Consider the following 21,785-nt stretch of genomic DNA (forward strand, 5'->3'; position numbering starts at 1 on the left):
AAAAAAAGCATCAGGAAGAGCAACCTATGAGATCTAAGATCAAAAGACAATTATAGGACGTTCATGGTGGTCGAGTGGCTAAGTCTCCACGCTCCCAACGCACAGAAGGGGCCCAGGTTTGTTCCCTGGTCGGGGAACTAGATCCTACATGCTACAGCTCAGAGTTTGCATGCCACAACCACAGATGCTGCATGCCTTCAGGGACGAATGAAGCTTCCATGTGCCACAACTAAGACCCGGTATATCGAAGTACAGAAGTAAATTAAAAAAAAAAATCACACGTACTTCACCAGCAGAGCCACTGCATATACGAATGACCCTTGGGCAGCTCTACTCATGATAGGAAACAGGATACTTTTCACAACTCTACTGGGTCTGCTCTATCTGAAAACTCGGGCAGCAAGTCACTGACCTCAGGTAGAATATTTTAACCCTCATCAATATAATAAAAACATGGTATCTTCTAAGAGTTCTTAGTAACTGAGAGTGACACACAGGGTATTACAATTTTTTCCCCCTGAGCAAAGACGAAAAGAAGAAACTTTTTTTTTTCCTTTTAATTACATCAGCCAAATCTATGCATATTAGAGAATTTATCCCCAGCAGGTACACATACTTTCCTTCAGATGAAATACCAACGATTCTCCTGAGATCAAATGGTCTCCCCACATCAAAGGGCGGGTTCGAGGCCTCAAAGGACAGCCGCCTTCGGAAGGGCTCCCAAATTCCTTGAGCTTCCAAATAGGCTGTTCCAATCACCAGAAGAAACAGCGCGCTGCAGGGGGAGAAGAAGGGGAGAATCCGGGTTCCTGTGTTAGCTCAAGAGCAACAGGACTTGATACTAAGTACAAAGGACTTGATACTTGGTAAAGTACAAAACAATATAAAAAACACAAAATGCCTATGACAAGACAAAGGCATTTGGGATGAAAGTCTGCCCACGGACTTCTCTAGTGTGCCAATGTGCAAGGAGGCGTGTGTGGAGGAAGTAACCACTTGAATCAGAATGGACACTGGAGGGCACCTTTCCTTCTGCCAAGAAGCAGCTCTTTAGTTCTAACTCTCTAGGCCAACTCTCTTCCCTTGAAGGATGTGTTGGGTAAACATGTAAGTTAATTGAGAGGCGAGTATATCTCATTCTTAAAAAATAAAGACAGACTGGAAAAAAGATGAGGATGCTGAGGGTTTAAAAAATATTTCTCATCAGGTTTACACTGTTTAGGTATGACATGACTCAGTTAGAATAAACTATTATGTTTGAGTACATTGTATATGCCCAAATCAAGTAATTTCCTCGTAAATTATGAGGCTTTTTTTTTTCCTTTAAGAAATTAAGCTGTACTGTATGTGTGTAACAAACTTTATAGGTAGAAAAGGCTCTGGTTTATTGTATATGTCACCCAAGAAGGGTTTATTTGGGTCTGACTGCTCCCACTGGTGTCTGTAAGCCTGACTCGAGGGCTGCCTCTTTTGTCCATTGGGTGGATCCCTGGCAATCAGAGCAGTGCCTGGCACACAGGCTGAGCCATGATGAACAGCGTCAGGTGATACATACACACCAACCTCGAAAGAAGACACGAGTACCTCATTATTCCTGAGATGATGATGTACAGAGCCAGCTCCCAGTTGGGCCTGGGCAGGGCCTCTGCACAGGTTGCTAACATATGGTAAGGAAGGGATGCATTCAATACAAACACGAACTCAGAGCCACTGGCTGTTATAAACTTCAGTTCACGGATGACTCTAGAAGCTGTGAAATCAGGAGTAAACCTGAAACACAAAGGTGACAGTGAGGCTAGGTTCTTAAAAATATGCTGCAACCAGCTTAAATATAATACCTTTGAAACAGCACTGAATTTTAGAGACTAGCACTTTTATTCAACTTTCTCATTTTTCAGATGGACAAAGTATTGTCCTATGAGGTTAAATAACCAAAACAACTTTATTTTGTGGATAATTAGAGACACTATATAGAAAGAGAACAATGGTTGACTTTCTATAATTATTAATTCAGAGAGAAGTCTCTGAGCTTCTTTCCTTTCCTTTCTTTTTTCTGTATTTAATTCACTCTCCTCTCCCATGATACACTCGCAATAATGCCTTTTTTCCCCCCAAGAAACCCATCCTAGCCCTACTGATGTTCATCTCCTCAAGCACTGCTTTCTGTCCTAATGATTTTCTTTTTGTGCTAACTGTATGCTCTCCAACCACATGATCTGCACCTTGAGGAAAGGTGTCTTACTCCCCACTGTTCCTTCAGGTGCAAAGTGTTATGCCTTACATGGAGTGATAGAGGCGCCAACAAAGTAAAGGTCCACTGAAGACCATGAAATTATCAGTCAACTAAGGGACAGTGGTTACATTTCACTTTGTAAAACTTTATAACAGGTTATCAACTGTTAAAACATGCTGCAACTATTACGCATGTAGGCATTAACACTGTTTTCTGACCAAACTATCACACACGTGGAAAAACTGCACGTGTGTGACACAGGTGTCTGCTCTACACTGAGAATGATCTTACAGTTGGTTCTCTACAAAACCTTGAACATTTTTAAAAATTGAGTATTTTTTAAATTATGAAAGCATGATAACACATTTACAGGAGACTTCAAATAAAGTTACATACAGTTCCACTACATATATATATATATATACACACACACACGTATATACTTTTAGTTCCACTATATAATTATTTAAGTAGATAAGATTTTTAGTTGGAGTTTCAATATCAAGTGCTCAAAAATTAATAGAAAGAACAGGCAAAAAAGCAGAAGAATATAGTAGACCTGAAAAGCACTATGAACTAATTAAACATATTTAAAATTTATACAATTTTTACACACCAGCAGGATACAAATTCTATTCAATTTTCCATAGACAATGAACCAGGAGACACTGGAACATATCCAGGGACATAAAACAAGGTGCAAAAATCGAAAATAATTTTGGAACTGGTTTCTAAGATTATCTGATTTACTTTGGGAGTTTCCACAATTTTGAAAACAAAGAAATGAAGAAATAACCAAAGACTAAGTGGGGAAAAAAAAGAAGATTTAGTGATTCATCATCTTATGAGAAAATACTTACAGAATGACTATGTCTTTAGAGGCATTGGCGCTTAGTGCAAACTCTTGACAATTGACGACTTTAAAGCCATATCCCTCACAGGAGTACCCACTGACTTCAATGGTTTCTATGTGAATTGGAAGTTGTCCTGTGTTCTCTACTTTAAATGTTCTTTTCAATGTGAAATTGGGTTCCCTTAGTCTCATACCTAAGGGAAAAAAATGAGGGGTATAAACCTTGCTGTCCTGTGCACCAGGTCCAAGTGACGATAACACATCCTTCCCGAATGTATCCCAGAGATTATGACGGAGCTCCTCAGGCCAAAGGGATGAGCCACTACCCAGGTTCCATCAGGAAGCTCTCTTCTTTGTTAAGTCATTTTAGACGGTGGAAGTTTAATTAGGCTTTATATTTCACATTCAGAGTAAATCAGCTAAGGTATGCAATGAAGACTGATACTTCAAAGCTTGTAAGATCCAAATGCAACAACTCTGAAAGCGAGTCCGGGTGCTCTCCCTTGAAGTCTCAAGTACTCATCAGTCATATGTGCACATGCCCATGTAGAAACAGTGTTCCTGTTTCTGGAGTTACTTACTGTTGAAAAGGAACGCTGGAATCTGTGCATGTACCTACGACAAGAACACTCACCCTCCGTACAGTCTTTCAACAGTGCTTCTGTGATTTTGAAGCGTAAGGAGCTCCCTGGGCCCGGAAGCTTGCCTGCCACCCTCAAGTTCTCGGTCGTCCCCTGTCCTTGGACCATCACAGCATCCATCACAGTCAGGTTATTTCTACATGAGAAGAAGCAGCCCAGATTGTCCTCCCCTTAAATTTGCACAATCTCTTGATCTTGAATTTCACTGCTACTTTATCAACAATGTGAAGATTAACACATTAAATTTAACGGGCAAACACTGGCACTTTAAAAATTTAAAAATGTTTACATGACGAAGAGCTAGAGTTTTACATTTTCAAGAGTCACACATGGTACAGTAAGATACTATTCATGTCCTTTAGCTAAAAATACAATCACGATGTTATGTTTCATGAGGCGTGGCGTGCGTGTGTGTGCATATTTTTGACAGAATGAATACCCTGTTTCATAAATAAATTAAAGCAAATATTAATACCGAAACAAATCAAGAAAGGACTCTTATGTAAGTGCTAGAAGTCAACCCACACTTAAATCACAGAACATACCTGATTATGATTAGGGAGGAAACAGTTCTATTGTGAACTGGAGTAAACTTTACTTTGACAGATTTCTTTTCTCCAGGTTTTAAAATTAAGTTTAAAACTAAATGTCGGGAGAGGCCCTCTGTGAATCCTGTTGAACTCTGCAGTGGGTGAGCCTTGAATCATTGGGCAAACAAACAAGAGTCATTAGCATATTTTCTGGAAAATATTTTTTCCCTTTACCCCATCCACAGCCGAGTATTAGTTTCTCAAAATGACTAACTATAAAAACAAATTTATCCCTTCTGATTTAGATCCTGGGTAGCTGGCAAGCAGGGCAACTGATGACGACAACTTCATATTCTGCATTAAGTCCCAAAGGGGTTTTATTCCCCAGGTCACCAGAGTCTTCATGTTTGTACTAATCATTTGTTTTTGTGTACAGATCTTTTAACTTCAAAGGTTCTGAAACATGACAAAAAAACAGAAAAGGACACACACCTGAGAGATGAGCAGCTCAACGCTTTAACACAAAGCGAGCAGCTGTGTGGCCAGCGCCCCCTGAAGGCCTGCTGGTGCTGCCCCTCACCCGTCAGCCGTGGTTTTCCTGCCTCTCCCCTCAGAAGGGTACTGGCTGCACAGTCTTAAGGCCGCACCATTTTATCTTCGATGGTATTTCCAATTCATATCAATCTCTCTTTCAATTTTATTTTGAAAGCTAAGCCCCTTATTATTGTTTCATAAACACTTGATCATTTTAAGTTCACATAATAAGTTCAGTTTAATAATCAAAAATATGACTTCTTGACAGTTACAGATAAGATTAAAAAGATTTGCTTTTTATTAAAAAAAATCATAGTTAACACTGCTCTGATTTCAAGTAACATTAAACTTAAACTTTTTTGGGGGTGGAAGGGCTGGTAGTACTTGGGTATAAATGTCCATGGCACTCTATCTACCTGCTAACCTGTGGGAAGAGAGTGAATTTTCTATGATGTTCTATTATACACAGATCTATTTCCACAGCATGATTCTATGGACATAATTTCATAGCTAATAAACTCTGTGAAGCACACTACTTTTCAACTCTCTCTTCTGAGGTGGCTATTTTTTTCCTGCATCGAAAATTCTTCTCTGTCAATGTCTCCTAGGACAACAATGTTCTGACTGCTCCCAAATGGTTGGTGAATAGGTTCCCTTTAAATAAACTGTTCTGAGTAACTGACAAACACATTATACACTATACCTATATTCCCAACAAACAAATTCTGATGACATGGAAAATACTTTAGGATTTTGTGATACCTCTGGGCTAACACTCAGTAATTTTCATAGCGGTGGGTCGTGAAGAGGGATGCGCAGACCCTTGGGGATCTGAGAGGTCTTTTTAGGCGTGTCAAAACTACTTTCACAACACAGACCAAACTTCTTTCCCTTTTTCACTGTGTTAATATTGGCACTGATGGCCAGCAAACGCAAAAGCAATGGTGGGTAAGTAAAATTGCTGACCCTTTAGCGAGAAGCAAGGTAGCCTTATCAAACCTCCCGGGTAGCCACGGTTTCACTGCCAGGCACTTACGCCTAACAAAAACAAAAGCCAAAACCTGTGACTGATTCGTAATAAATATTAATCTTAAATCTCACCCCTTGAGCATGAGGCTTTTTAACACTGTGTGATAGAACAAAGTATGCCTGCAGCGCCCCCTGCAGCATGCTGAACCATGCTGTCTGGAAGAGCTATTGTTTGAGATGCCAAGAGAGCTAGCTCCTTCCTCAAGGGGCTCCATTTCTACTTGAAAAATGACTGAGAGTCAATATATGACTATTCAGACTGGAGGAATTAGTAGACATTTCATAAAAATGAAGTCCATCTGTTCCTTTAAGGAAAGCAACTGAAGCATTTGTCGCCAATGGTAAAATTCGACTGTGAGGGTAATTTAGAATTTTGGCCTTGTGAACTCGAGAGCTTCCCAATAGTTAAAGAATTCTCTGATGAGATTCATGGTTACAGGGATGAACATGATTTTTTGCATACTTCAGAGTGAATTGTATCAACATTTGGAAGCTCTGCATATGTTAGTGAACCAATATTTCCCAAATGATTGGTGTATACAGTGTTATGATAGCTAAAAAGGCAATTAAGACATCCTTTCTGCAACTACATGAATGTGTCAGGTCAGGTCAGGTCAGATCTTTATCATATACTTCAACCAAAACAACATATCATAAGAGGCTGAATGCAGAAGCAGACATGAGAATCTATCTGTATATTAAGTCTGAGAGCCACTGGAGAGCTCTGTAAAAATGTAAAACAATCTGTTCTTATTGCAAAACCGTTTTTCGTTTTTATATTATCTATCAAACAGAATGGGCTTGTCATTATTTTAAATGAATTAAATCACTATTTAAGGATCTCAGTTTTCATTTCTAATACGGTCAATACTGACGGATATAACCCGCACCAACAAAAAACCTCTCTGGAGTCCTTAATAATTTTTAAAAACTGAGATAAAGCAGAAATCCTAAATTATTTCTCAGACTGTAAAGGAATCTTGAGATCAAATAATTTTAGATCCACAGTTTTACAGCACCGTAGAGAACTGTGAGAGAATTTATTTGAAGCTGACCCAAAGACCTCCTCCAGAATTTCTTACTTAGAATAAATTTCTGGGATTTAGGGCATTCTTATTCCGACCTCTTATAGTACCTACATCTTGGTAAGATTTGGTAAGATAAGAAAGGCAAATTCTAGGTCATTTACTTCTTATGTGTATTTTCTCTCCTTATAAAAGCAGAGTGAACGGAATTTGTGGTTACTGAACTTTCCAGATATTATCATTTAGATATCTGGATAATATCTAGATATTTGGATAACCCTGAACTTATTATTTTTATGGCATTATTTTATGATATCTTTATGGATGGAAACAAAGAAAATAAAAATGATTCTAAGAGAATGGCATGGATTAGGATATGAAACTCTCTAAATTTCAGTCTAGTGTTCTACCTATTACTCAGCAGAAAAAAAAACATTGAAAATTACTTAGAAAAATAACTTTCCTATATAAGACTGACTTAAAAATAGATCTATAAAAAGTATTCGATAAAGGTCTGGCTAATATATGTTTTATAGATTAAAACATAAAATTATGGGAAAGAACACAAATACTTCAAAAACCATAGAACACGTGGCTGGAGAGCAGTCAGTGATCCCTAACCAGCAATGCCCATGTGCCACATAGCCTGGGCAAGGGCTCCCTGACTCTGGGGGCGCTACATGTGAACCTGGCCCTGCCAGCCGTCGCAGGTATGAACTCAGCCAAGTCACTTCCTCTCCCTGAGCTCCGTTCCTCCGCCACCAGCAGACCATGTGAAGTACTGATCTCTTAGGGTGGTTAGTGATAGCTCAGCCAGTCTGCTGTAACGGTTATGTGAAATTACAAGCGTGAATGCGCCCCACATGATGCTGACACACACTAGGTACTCAGGAAATGCTGAAAACCTTCCATTCTCGCCTGTGAGCCCCAGGCTGACTCATGCAGTCCACATTCCCTGAGGGCTTCCTATTCGCCAAGCGACTCATCTATGATTGGTTTGCTGGTTTGTTTCATCTGTTAAAAACCCCTGTAACATCCAGATTATTAAGTTCACATTGCAACAGAGGCTCAAGTTTGGAAAGGTTGACACACTTGGTCGAGGTGACCAAGCTAGTAGGTACACAGGCATGATGGCCCCAGAGGCCGACCTCCCTTGCTCCAAATGGGAAGCAGCCAAGTCACAGCTCCTTGACAGACTGGGACCTGTGCACGGCAAGGGCCCACAGCGAGGAGAGAAGGGAGAGGCAGACGACTGTTTCCATCAAAGTCACTCAGATGATGGAAGATTAACTAGACTCTCACTCTTATTCATTCAACACCTTTCGTTTTATAAATGTGAGAAAAACTAAGATAAGTAGAAGACAAGTCCTCCAGGAGCCTATACCCGGATTTGGGAAACAAGGCACCACACATGGAAAACAAAACAGAAACCCAAGTTAACATGGGTGTAAATGAGGAGTCAGGGAAATCAGGGGGCTGGACCGGGGAGGAGCTCACAGCCAGCGGGGCTGCGTGCACGGCTGTCCAGGCTGGACGAGACGAGCTGGGCAGGAGGAAGGGTGCGCAGGCCAAGGGACTTGGGCCGATTCGCAGGCGGCGTTAGTTCCGAGTGCCGATTCCTGACTGACACGAGGAAGTTCTAAGTTCCTACATAATCATGGGTGGGTTAGTGGCTGCTCAGCCTGGCCTGCGTGACAGAGACTACCTGGTCCTAGAACAAACCAGCCTGTGTATGCACTCAGCAGTTCAAAAGCATCTGTTGAGGGAAAACTGTAAGTGCTACTGTGCTAAGCATGAATACAGCCAGCCATGGGTCTGGCCTTCATGGAGTTTACAATTTTATTACAAAGTTTCCAAAATAAAAATTTAAATGACCAAGCTCAATATTTTGAGGCTTAATAAGAAGAAATCAGGTATTAGTCTGTACACCTCATTGGCATCCTCTCAGAGGTTCTGGCAGCCATTATTACGGGCTTAATGTTTAATGCCCACAAAGAGGACCTTCTACACGGCATGCCTCCTGGTGATCTAAATCCCACCCACTCCTCCTGGACTTTATGCCTCTAAAAGAATTACTGGACTCTTCAGAACTTCTTTAGTAACCTGCCTTTCAGGAAGTTTAAGGATGGTCAATGTTTTTCTTCCACATCGCATTGGTCATATCATAAAATTACTTCTTTGCAATCGTATGAAGTTTGAATACTTACACTGTTTCTGAAGACTTGGAATTCTTGTGTTCTTAAATCGATCTTTGCCACCTTACTTAAGTTAAACCTGAAATTAAAAAACACACATAATTCTTTGTGAATAGCATCATAGTTAAAGTGGCTGCAGAATAATTACCAAGATTGTGTTTACCTTTCAGCAGATTTTGAGATCAATATTATCAGATTAATAGCCTTCAAAAAGCAGCTACAACTTACAGTTGATTCTTCACTTTTAAAACTAAAATATTTGAAAGGCTCCACCTGCTTCCTCTTTATATTGTTTTAGGAAGGAGTTCTACATGATTCCTTCTTGTCTTAAACTGGAAGCTTTTCTAGATGTTTAATGTAATATCTCGTTCTCTCCCTAGAATGTTCTCTCAACTTCAATTATAGATGCAAGATTTCTCTAAGCAAATCTACTGTTTATGAGCTGCAATAAAGCTCCAATACTTTGGCCACCCAATGCAAAGAGCCAACTCAGTAGAAAAGACCCTGATGTCTGGAAAGATTGAGGGCAGGAGAAGCGGGAGACAGAGGATGAGATGGCTGGATGGCATCACCAACTCAATGGACGTGAGTTTGAGCAAACTCTAGTAATAGTGAAGGACAGGGAAGCCTGGTGTGCTGCTGTTCATGGGGCTGCAAAGAGTCAGACACGAGTTAGTGACTGAACAACACTGACAACTTTCTATCAGACAAAAGATTTGGAGGTAAATGCTCGTGAGACCCCAGAACACCTTCTGTGGGATACAGACAATCCAGAGTGCTGTGGCCACAAAGGAGTCCGTCCTGTGTAATCATTAATTTAAGAACATCCTGACGTTTCTACTTTATAGACAATAATATACCTGTAGTCCATGCGGTCACAAAGAGTCAGAAAGACTTAGCAACTGAACAACAACCAAGTTTTAAATGTGTAAATGATCATTCACTGTTCACATGGAAACATTTTGATGATCTGAAGCAATGCTTACCTTGATATTAACTTATCTATAAAGATGGAAGGGCTGGAATATAAAGCCAGGGGGATAAACTGAATATAGACGGGAACATCTGCAGGGTTTTCTAACATAATCTCTTCTTCCTTAAACAAAATAAAGAGGTGGTAAGTGAAAGATCTGCCCCATTAGAAAGAAGAGCAGATACTTCATCACACTGTGACACATTTCCAAAGGCCCATGGCACTCTGGTACTTACTGAAGAGCAGTTTGTATTAGTGAGGGGAAACCTCACGAGCCGGGGGGAGCTGAGGAGGGATGGCCAGGAGAGCTCGGCGGAAACTTTTGACAGGATGTTTTTCTGAAGGTCTGTATTTACTTCAAACATAGCGCTCAATCTAGAAGACACAATTTGTAAGTCACTGTATCGAATGGAAATGCTTGAGTTTTCCCAATACAGGAGATTCTATTAGGCTTGTGTACTTGAGAAATTTTATTCTGGCCTTGAATAAACACAGGTTTACCTGCTCCTAACATTCTACTCTGTTTTCACAGACACATATGAAGAGGTCTCTATTTCGGCACGGAGAGCAAACTATCTACCACCGATCACCTGCCCTGTTTCCATACTGAATGTGTAAGTGACCAGCCAGGCATATCCAGATGACAGGATGTAACGGGGATCCTAAAGATCCTGCATGTTTAGTGGAAAGATCTAGATACCAACAGCAGCTAAATATTTCAGTTGAACTAATGAGAAGGCAGCACACTGCTTGGCATATGGCTCCTTTCCCACTTGAGAAAAAAAGCCACAAAATCTTACTCTGCAATGAAGATGTCAGTTGAAACGGTAATATATATGAGGGTTTTGTGTAGACATATATATGAAGCAATATTCAGGACCTCATCTGACTATTTCTCTACTTAGAAGTGTTTATAAACCAGCTGTTTAGAACTCAGAACACATTCCCTATGGAAACAGTACTACAGATGGGGCTAAACACTGTAACCTCTTTTATACTGTAAGAGCACTGAATTATGGAACCATAATGTTGGTAAGAGTAGCAGTTTTATAAGAATACTGGTACTGAATTTTCTGTGATATGCCTGTTGCCAAGGTAACACAGAGGCAGGAGTGGGGAGAATGCCACGTTCACTATGCAGCTGTGACCTGGTAGCTCAGGGCAGGCCGGGAGCCTGGGTCTTCAGTGGGGAACATTAGGCTCACAGAGAGAAAGGCAGGGGTTTCGGTGGGTGGGAGGTGAAGAGGTTCCTTGGCAGGTGAGCCAAGGGCAGCACTACCAGTCATTTATTCATAATTGGGTGTTAAAATACAGAGGCGACCTGTACATTACAGTGTCTATCATGGAAACTGGAGAACCAAGGAGTGTCTGAATTAATGTTCTCTTAATGGAGAAGGCAATGGTGCCCCACTCCAGTACTCTTGCCTGGAAAATCCCATGGACGGAGGAGCCTGGTGGGCTGCAGTCCATGGGGTCGCTAGGAGTCGGACAGGACTGCGCGACTTCACTTTCACGTTTCACTTTCATGCATTGGAGAAGGAAATGGCAACCCACTCCAGTGTTCTTGCCTGGAGAATCCCAGGGACGGGGGGAGCCTGGTGGGCTGCCTTCTATGGGGTCGCACAGAGTCGGACACGACTGAAGCGACTTAGCAGCAGCAGCAGCAGTGAGTTCATTAGAAGAAGTCTCTTTGTACTAATTTTAACCATTTTAAAGGTAAAATTTACCTCTCTTTTTGCCTTAAGAAAACCTTTCACAGCAGGTAGTTCAGATACACAGAAACCTGCAGATCTGACTGTTCATGGCTTGAAAATACTATGTTAGAATAAACTGGAAGATTTTGATGATGCTGACAAATATATTTCAAATTAGTCAATGGAGAAGAACAGTGTTTATCAGTTTTCAAGTCAAACTGTCTTTGGAAGTACACAGAAAGGTCAAATTTCTAAACTGCCACGTATAAATGTGTCTTTGCTTCTGAATCCAGGTACGGTGCTGATCTGTCAATGTGAGCACTTTCCACCTGAGCCCTGTGCAGCCCCAGCAGGTTCAGCACTGGAAAGGGAGGAGGCAGTTCTTTGCACAAGGAGCAGAGACACTCCTCCTATGGTGAGGTTCAACTTCTAAAGTGTTTCCTTGCCTTGAACAGAGGTCAGAGGCAGGCAGACTCTTTCTCATGCAAATGGCTGTCTGATGTGGAAGCTGGGCTCCCCTGGTGGCTCAGATGCTAAAGAATCCACCTGCATGAGGAGACCCAGGGTCAGTCCCTGGGTAGGGAAGGTCCCCTGGAGAAGGGAATCGCTACCTACTCCAGTATTCTTGTTTAGAGAATCCCATGAACAGAAGAGCCTGGCAGGCTACAGTCCATGGGGTTGCAGAGTTGAACATGACTGATCCACTAAGCACAACACAGAACTCATCCTACACAAGGACAACTTCGTCGAGTTTCTGTGACTTTCCATCTAGAGCACTGGAAATAAAGACAAAAATGGTAGCGTGTGTCCTTCTGAGAAATACACAATCACAATGGCCATTCAAGATGCTTCATTATGGTTTTCTGAAGATTAGGCACATTTTTGGCACTACAGAGAAATAAAATAACCAAATACAGGAATAACTTTAGATAATCATGTTTCAAACTGGTAAAGGTAGCTCAAATGCTTACATACAGCAAAACCACTTACCTGTGACCTGAGTTTTCCTTTATTCCCATCCATCCCTTGAACAGGCTTTGATGCAAATCCCAGTCAGTGTCCCAGGCATCTTCCTGCATGGCTATGCCAGGCTGGACTTTGGGTTCAGCTAAAACACAGGGACAAATGGTATGACATACTCTGCCCCTCAAATGATTCCCACAGCATCGAGATGTAGGGGTGGGCTTTAGAAGCAGCAGCCTATCATTAACGGGAGTACCTTGGGGAGGGAGTGAAGGCGTGAGAGAACAGTCAGATGACTTACATTTGGACAGAAAAGGCAGGCCGACATAGCAATGATCCCCGCACTGCAATCCAGGATCAAAGTAAATGTTTGCAATCTATAAAGGGGCACAGGAGAACCATGAATCCCCAATCCATGGAAGGTCACAATAACAAAGGACAAAAAGATGGGAATCTGCAAATACAACGTGTTCAAACCTTTGATTTTTTCCCTGGCTCCAAGTCTTCCTTATTACCCCGCAATCGTTTGTAGTAAAAACGCACATCTTCTGACAAAGATCGTATCTGTTGGATCTTTACCTTCTGTGAGAAGGAATTCATAATATTTAAACTCTGATGAACTATCTTCCCCTGAAGGAAGAAAACAAACAAATTCATTTGTAAATGGCTGGATTTTCTTCAGAACACACACTTTACAACGGACAGACATATTTACAGAAGACCAAAGCTCAAAGGACCCTTAGAACATTCAAAAGTTGATAAGCTTTAAATCTGTAATCAGAGCCCCTCCTCTGAATATATGTATTTCATTGTTGTTTTTAAGGCCTGTTACAGAGAAATTGGCAGGTCAAATCTCTGCAATCAGGTAAAAATGAATTAAAGTAAAAGTGCTCACATAACAAAGGTGAGCTAGTCACAGAACTAGCTTTGAATGAAGGAAACAGTCACTTTACACCAAGGCCAGGCTACCTTAAAAGTTACCAAATTCAGGATGAAATAATTATAAAATCACTGAATTCTAAAAATCCAAAGCTAAACGAGAAACAAAAAAAAAATCAGATTTTTCTCAGAAAAAGTATTTTCTTTATATAAAAAAATACTATCTGTGCCAAAGAGAAATTAGACATCTTTTAAAAACATAGGTTAGCTGGCATTGTATTAAAATGAAGCATACAGATTAAATCATTACATTACCAATGACCGTGCTTATCAGCTGTCTCTTCCTGTGATAGGGTATCAATTTTATTTTTTTTTAATAAAGAGATTTATTTATTTTTTTTGTCATGGAGCACACCATGTTCCCTGACCAGGGATCAAACGCATGCCCCTGCATTGGGAGTGTTGAGTCTTAACCACTGGACTGTCAGGGAAGTCCCAGGGTGCCAGATTAAAAAATATATATGTGATTGAAATAATCATCAATAAGAATCATATTATAACCTTTTCCTTTTTTTTGTTGAATACAGAACCAGAATCTTATAGCCTGATTCCTAGACTTTTAGAGAAGTCTGAAATGATCAGGGCTTCCCAGGTGGCACCAGTGGTAACTAATCTGCTTGCCAAAACCGGAGATGCAACAGACTGGCCCCTGGGGGGGGAAGATTCACTGGAGGAGGAAATGGCAACCCACTCCAGTATTCTTGCCTGGAGAATCCCTTGGACAGAGGAGCCTGAGCGCCTAAAATGATCAGACCCACTGGTCTAAAATTTGGTATTAAAAGACAAAGAAATTAAGAGAATGCATAGTAAAAAGAGTTCAATGATGGTGAAAAGTGAAAGTGAAAGTCGCTGGGCCGTATCTGACTCTTTGTGACCCCATGGACTATATAGCCGATGGAATTCTCCAGGTCAGAATACTGGAGTGGGTAGCCTTTCCCTTCTCCAGGGGATCTTCCCAATCCAGGGATTGAACCCAGGTCTCCCGCACTGCAGGTGGATTCTTTACCAGCAGAGCCACAAGGGAAGCCCAAGAATACTGGAATGCATAGCCTGTTTCTTCTCCAGTGACTCTTCCTGACTGAGGATCGAACCGGGGTCTCCTGCATTTGCAGGCGGATTCTTTACCAACTGAGCTATCAGGGAATGTGGTGAGATTAAGTCTAACTCTTATTATATACAGTCTAACCAGAGTAAAACACAGTAGAAAGAAAGATAATTAACAACAAGTCTACAAATTAACTGTCTTACTGGAAAGGAAGGTGGAAGAACCATGTGCTTTGGGAAGCAAGTCAGAGAACCCACTGCGATCACAGCCTTCACAGGAATTGTTAGGATCTGTGGAGGGAAGAAACAAACCACAGAGAAATAAGTGTGTAAGTCCTAGACTGACCTGGCAGTTGCTGCACTATTTTAGGAGATTTAAAACAACCAATCTTGGGACTTACATGAGCAATAACCAACTGGTAAGCAAAATTAAAATCACCCATGGGCACTGTCCAATCTACGCGGGCACTGCGCAAGATGCACTGAAGCGCCGTCCCACGTGCTTCTCAGCGGCTCACCGAGGACACGGGGGGCAAGGCCAAACAACGCGGAAGGGATGGAGATCAGATTCTCCACAGTATAGGCGATTTTGCAGGTTATTGATTTAAAAAGGAAAGTCCGACTATACTCTTAAAACAATGCATGAAAAATCCAGCATTTTTAAAAGCTACATAGCTCTCTACTTTTTCGTACGTAGCAATAAATTAATGTCAACCTGATTTTCTTAAAAAACGAGCTGAATATTCCAGGTTTTAAATCTCAACTCACACCCTATTTGGAACTCACAAGGATACTTTGCCAAGGAAATGTACTTATTTCTATCAAAAGTGATAAATGTGGATTCCTCACTTTCAGAGATAATTAATTTTACATACTCCCAACATATCTTTTATTACTAAAAGACCAATTCTCTTTATTCTGAATGAGTCTGCTTTCATGGGGGGCAGGGGTTGTATGTGCTGAAAACAGCAGGAGAACAAAGGTAGCTTGCTGACTTCAGCAGTGTTCAACTTCCCAAGAGCTTTAAAAGAACACATAAAAATATTTAGACTTGGCAGAAACACATCCCTTCAAAAATCTCATTGAATGCAACATGTCAATCCCACAAAAAGTCTTTAAAAAAGTTCACTGATTTTCATTTGGTTCCTGACTTAGAATGACTCATGTAAACATAATTGTGAGAACTCAAATTAAGATGTGATTTCCTGATTGTATCTTCCTTTTTGGCAATGTTACACAGCAGGAATTTATGACCGCAGAAAGAGAGAGAGCTAACCTCAAGAATTTCAGCCAGGGTCCATGTAATGCTACAGCCACTTGTAAGCCACTCTAACAGCAAATCTAAAAGTGCCAAATGCATTTTTCTGAAGTTGCTTTTAGTCAAGAGATTCAGGTTTTATCAGAGAACTACGAGCTAGTGAAAACCATTATTTTGTAAACTATTCCCAGAAGCTTAAGTTTTTAAAAGTATCAAAGTGGTAAACTGTAACTTTTTGAATAAACTTGGTTCTGTTTCTATAAAAACAAAAAAAGGACTGACTTTTTCAGAAAGACCCCACTGACCTGAATCCCTGCAAATACAGTCCTTACCTCATAGTCTGTCGTGATCTGTATAGCCCCATCATGAATTCCTTCCAGTTTTTTTGCAGTAAGTTTGACTCTGAACACTGCAAAGTATCCTGAAGCTAGTATCACCTGTATGGAGTAGAAAGTACATCCTTCATTAGCCTTGCTAATTGAAGTTTTCTATTAAAATGGAAAAGAAAGCTACAAAAACCCTTGTTTTAAATCAGTGTTAACTCATATAGGTTAGGAATTCAAAATCCTAACAAGCTAACACAGAATTAACACACCATCATGTACAAATATCTCAAAATAAAAAACGCCCATCTCTGGATGTTCATCTATTATACTTACTCCATGGGCTACTGAGAAAGCTGGTTCCCGGAGGAGCAGCTGAATTCTCAGCTGCTAAGCTGCGGGGGTGGGGTGTATGGGCCTCACCCCCAGTCATGTACCTGCATGGTCAAAGCGGGCGCAGGCTACAGCAGCAGGATGCAGCCTCCCCCCCTTTCAGAAGCCACACCAGGGCACAAGTACATGCAAAGCTGGTTCTGCTCCCAGTTCTGAATTCAGTTTTGGCGTGTTAATACCCATGTCTTCAGATCAACTGAGACTGGGTCACACGAAAACATCAAAAGATCAAGGAAAGAAGGAAAAGTTAAGCAACACGATTTTGAAAGAAAGCAGAATGTAGAACGTGGATCTCACTTCTTTTCTCAAAGCTATCTGCTGATATTTCCGGTGCTTAATCTTTTCAATCGAGAAACCTCCGAAAAACCGTGAAATTCATTTTGTGAAGTTGTACTTTAGTCAGTAGTAGTTATGCTTTACCTGGAAATTACATTTACCACCAAATAACAAATGCGGGTGCACCAAAAGCACCCACTTTCCCCCTTTGGAAGCATTTCTAGGTTGGTTTTATGCAATTCTAATGTTTTCATCATGACTCTGACCACCCCAATCAGAGCATGTGTCTGAAGAGCATGGAGAGTTGTTGACAGTGTGTGTTTCATAAGGAACAGGACGCTAATTTATTTCATATGTTTGGCTTTTTGGAAAATAGCTGGACAACAGCTGAAAGTTTACAACTTAAACTTTACAAATTACAAACTTAAAAAAAATCTACATTTTGCGGAGTTGTTATTTTGAAGCTGGCAACTCACTACAACTTCCTATTTTAAGTAAGGAAGGGTTCATAAAAATGATCTCATCTTTCTATCCCTTGGTTCTTATATTTATGTAGTTTCTTTTTAAGTTTTTATCTTGTACTGGGGTACAGCCCATTAACAACGCTGAGAGAGTTTCAGGTGCACAGAGAAGGGACTCAGCTGTGCACATACATGTATGTATTCTCATCAAACTCCCCTCCCAGCCAGGCTGCTACAAAACAGTGAGCAGAGTTCCCTTGCTCTACAGCAGGCCCTTGGTGGTTATCCACTTTAAATATAGCAGTGTGTACATGCCCATCTCTTATATTTACATAGTTTTATATAAAAGTGAATTCTAAAACCCCAAAGTTGCCAGCAGGTTTCATGTTACTGAGTGGACCCCTCAAATTTAAATAAGTGTTAACATGTGCTATTGTAGGAGGAAATGATCCGGAGTCCTGAGAGTATTAATTTATCCTGTATTATGAAAAACAGTATAATTCAGCCATCTTGGATTAGATCTACATACATTAGATCTACTTTAACCTCACTGTTGAGATGAACACATTAATAGCTGGTCTCATTATTATCCTTTTTCAGCATTCTATTTGTATTAAAAATAAAACCTCAGCTGGAGTGACAAATATTACTTGTCATGGGCATATTCTTTTTTGTTTTAAAAGGAGACTTTATTTATGAGTCAAACTTAAAACATTATAAATTATTAAAATGCAAATACCCAACACCCATGTATCCATCACAATATTTGATTATGGAGCTTGAATGCCACACAGCTGTGATTAGAATAGACCTTATCCAGCATACACATTATCCAGTACTGTTTCCCACTTTTTCATAAATCCTTTTTCAAATTTTTTACATACAATCCTACTTACAGCTTATCTGTTTTAATATGCAATCATAAAATCACGACTTTATACATTTGGTTGTTTCTGGTTATCTGGAATTATTAATACTGCTATCACAAACATCTGCATTCTCACCGCTTCTGGCTCTTTAAATGACTTCCACAGGAAGAAGTCCCAGGAGTGGTATACATTGCCAAATTATTCTCTAAAAAACCTGTTTTGGGGAATCTTTCTCATACAAAATGTTTATATCCATTTTTATGGCCTATGGCATTGCATGGAAAGGTCTTTGTCAACAATCCCTGTGCATAAGGACATCTGCTTTTCCTTCTGTAAAACTGCCATGAGAAGTTCTACCCTAACCTTCAGAGGAGGTTATATTCTGCTCCTTCCAAGTCGCACAGGTGATTCTACTAACTCTGCTCTGAGTAAGTTTAAACTCTGAGATTCCTTTTCAGCAGTGGTGAGGGCCTAGACTGATACATTCACTTGCTCTTGTCTCGCGTACTTTTATGACCAACCATATGTAACAGAGTAAAAGTGTACGAGGAGAGCCACACAGAGATCAAACAAATGATGTTTGTCTCACTGATACTCTCTTCCAGTCAATACAGAGAACTGAATAGAGATATCACTGCAGAACTGAAAACAACTTCTACTCATATGCAGGGGTCTTTCTTTTGCCTAGAGAATTGAATGAACAGAGTTCGTTGAGCACCCATGGAAATTTCTCCTGTAATGGTAACTGTGCTGTTTCTTAACTCCTTCGAGTCTCAAGTGCTATTATGAAAGGAGTGAGTTTGAGCAGATTACCTATGGGGTCCTCTCCACATCAAATAGCCAATGCTGTTATAACCTCATAATATTCTGAGGAGGGACCTCCCTGGTCATCCAGTGGCTAAGACTGTGCTCCCAATGCAGGGGGCCTGGGTTTGATCCCTGGTCAGGGAACTAGATCCCACTTGCCACAGCTAAGAGTTCACATGCCGCCACTAAGACCCAGCACAGTCAAATATATAAATTAATATTAAAAATAATACCATGAGGGATAGTCTTCTGCTTGAGATTTAGACACACATCTAAGTTTAAGGAAACAATAGAAAAGCTTACTTACTGATGACTGGTCTGATAGAGAGGATTTTTCAAACTCTGGAAGGCTTGAGATGATTGTAGTCCTATTGCCTCTTTCAGTGGCTACGAGTTCTATTGATAAACCATCTCCTATAATATGCCAGCTCTTTATAGCCAACTTAAAAGAGAAAGATATGGAAGCAATTATTGCAGCACTAGCATAAAATCTCCAAACGTGATTTAGAGTAACAACAGATTTTTCTTACCTCAATTGGGTTGCTGTTTATAATGGCAAATAAAATATTACTTGCTTCTGTCGCACTCAGTATACCAAAATCTATGAAACGTTCTTCTATTTTGGGGGGTAATACAAAGTACTGGAAAAACAGAAAAGAACTAGATTAGATGTAAAGTTACACTTACGTAACAGTAACACTTCAAGAAAAAGTAACTGTATTAAGGTACACTACGGTTCCTACATTTTATGTAAATATACACGTACATAATACATAATTAAGAACTTTGTATAATGGAAGTATTTTGAGTACTAGGTAAGATTAAGTGGAGCCCAGGAGATTTAGGCAAAAAGTCCCCAGTCTCAGCAAACTTCACACGTTCATGAAAGCAGCTACAAGCCAGTAATCATTTAAGCAGAAGAAATATAGACGGAGTGTCGGTGGTATGATACTGAAGGTCCCTTTGGTTCTAAAGTTCTTACTGATGCTAGGTTTTTGGAGGACCACACTTCTATCTTTTTGCTTTCTTTTCATCTTTTACATCTTTCTATCAGTTTTCTTTCTTTCCCAAACTTCTTTCATGGATTACCCTAAGGACAGCTTTGATTGGATTTTTCCCCCCGCTTGGCTTATTTTCTATATTAGAAAGACTTCTGTTTCCTTTCCTGCCGTTACTTAGATGACTATTCCATCTGCGTCTTTCTACCAGATTCCCTCTTTCTTATCTGATTCTTCTCTTCAGGCTTGTGTTTTCAGTTTTGGTCACCTCTTCCCTACATAATTCCCTTTCACTTGCCCTGCAGTATTTTTAAATGTTTTTTGCTTATTATGTTCCTTCTGCTTAGTTTGTTTTTAGCTTGCCCATGACTGTAACAATTTAAAAGCAAAATCAAGAGGAGTGGACCTGATCTAAACAGAGGTGTAGCTAGGGAAGTCAACTGTGTCATGAGGAGACATGGCTGCTGGGAGGGTGAACATCTTGGAAGCACAGACTAGGGAGGAATTAGAACAACTTGTTAAGTACAAAAAACAGCAAAATTTAAGTGTCTGCAATAAAACTACTTAATAGTAGCTGAAAAAAACAAAGATGTGGAGGGAGTTTAAATTTTAAAAGGTAGATAACATACTTACATCTAAAAAACCTGTATATACCCGCACAGGTAAGTGAAACTTAGAGGCATTGGTAATGAGTAAAATGTTGTTATCTATGTGCATGGATGATGTGGATGGCATAAAAAATAGAGTAAAAACGTAGCCTGATCCGCTTGGAAGAATTAAGACTGGTTTGCTGAAGTTGTGAACCTAGGGGATGATGGGAGAGAAAAGAAGCATGTCAGTACCATTTGCTTGGCAGACTGGTAAAATCAAAAGTATGAGGGGTCAGACACATACTTTAAACATTGTTTTGGCTTCTTCTGGTAGCAACACATCATGAATGAGGATCGCAAAGCTGAAAGTGTTAGTAAGGTAAATTGGCCTTTCCACAGGATCAGCAGGACTGTCTCGAATGTGAAATAATGTTGCAGCGTGATCAAATCCCAAATAACTATTTGAAAAAACAAAAACAAATCATTTTTATTTTCACCTGTTAATTTATAATGCAAGTTCTTCAGTGGTGAGTAATAGTTTACATTTAGCAGTAAGGACTGTTGTTAGAGAATTAAGGCTATAAATATTTTAGTGACTGACCATATGATTTAAAAGAAAATTTACTATAGTGTAATAAAAAGAACTATTTGCTACTCTATGTAACCAAACAATGAACATCAAGAATGTACTAACAAAAAAAAGTTTTAAGCTATTTAAAAGAAAAACCATGTTTATCATTCAGTTGCAACCAGCTTTGTTAAAACAAGTCCCTACTAAGCTGGACATGAAAGTATTACTGGTTAAAGTAGAAAATGAACTACATATATTATTACCTGTTTGTAAAAAGCTATAATTTTAGAACAGTGTTTAATAGGTTTATAAAGGAATAAAAATGATTTTGTTTCAAGTGACAATATACTTTAATAAACAAGCTATAGTCATTTGCATGTTACGAAAATAATTACAGAAATAAAATGCTTCAAGTGATTTAAAAATCACAGATTCACTTTTCTATTGTATTATGGAATCATTAGGATTTCATTTAAGCCCAAATCATATCATCCCATTTACTTCTTTCTTCTAAAAGTAAAAAAATAAAATAAAAAATGAACAAAATACAGAAGATTTTTCTCCTTTATGGCTGAAGTTTTTAAAA

General features: G+C 39.8%; 1 protein-coding gene across 2 annotated transcripts in view; it reads right to left on the reverse strand.

Annotated features, from left to right (window-relative positions):
• TMEM131 (transmembrane protein 131) overlaps nt 1–21,785 on the reverse strand; it is a 177,692-nt gene that overhangs the window by 20,412 nt on the left and 135,495 nt on the right. For both annotated transcript variants that reach the window (XM_018054885.1, XM_018054883.1), the window contains exons 14-30: nt 20,933–21,086; nt 20,672–20,842; nt 19,571–19,681; nt 19,348–19,482; nt 16,244–16,348; nt 14,858–14,944; nt 13,148–13,300; nt 12,972–13,047; nt 12,698–12,815; nt 10,250–10,388; nt 10,027–10,136; nt 9,053–9,119; nt 4,273–4,424; nt 3,721–3,863; nt 3,094–3,280; nt 1,585–1,770; nt 617–775 (exon numbers count right to left, since the gene is read on the reverse strand). In XM_018054885.1, the coding sequence (XP_017910374.1) occupies nt 617–775; nt 1,585–1,770; nt 3,094–3,280; nt 3,721–3,863; nt 4,273–4,424; nt 9,053–9,119; nt 10,027–10,136; nt 10,250–10,388; nt 12,698–12,815; nt 12,972–13,047; nt 13,148–13,300; nt 14,858–14,944; nt 16,244–16,348; nt 19,348–19,482; nt 19,571–19,681; nt 20,672–20,842; nt 20,933–21,086 (2,253 nt within the window). The remainder of the gene's footprint in view (nt 1–616; nt 776–1,584; nt 1,771–3,093; nt 3,281–3,720; nt 3,864–4,272; nt 4,425–9,052; nt 9,120–10,026; nt 10,137–10,249; nt 10,389–12,697; nt 12,816–12,971; nt 13,048–13,147; nt 13,301–14,857; nt 14,945–16,243; nt 16,349–19,347; nt 19,483–19,570; nt 19,682–20,671; nt 20,843–20,932; nt 21,087–21,785) is intronic.

This window comes from Capra hircus, chromosome 11 (assembly GCF_001704415.2).
Source record: "Capra hircus breed San Clemente chromosome 11, ASM170441v1, whole genome shotgun sequence".
NCBI lineage: Eukaryota > Metazoa > Chordata > Mammalia > Artiodactyla > Bovidae > Capra > Capra hircus.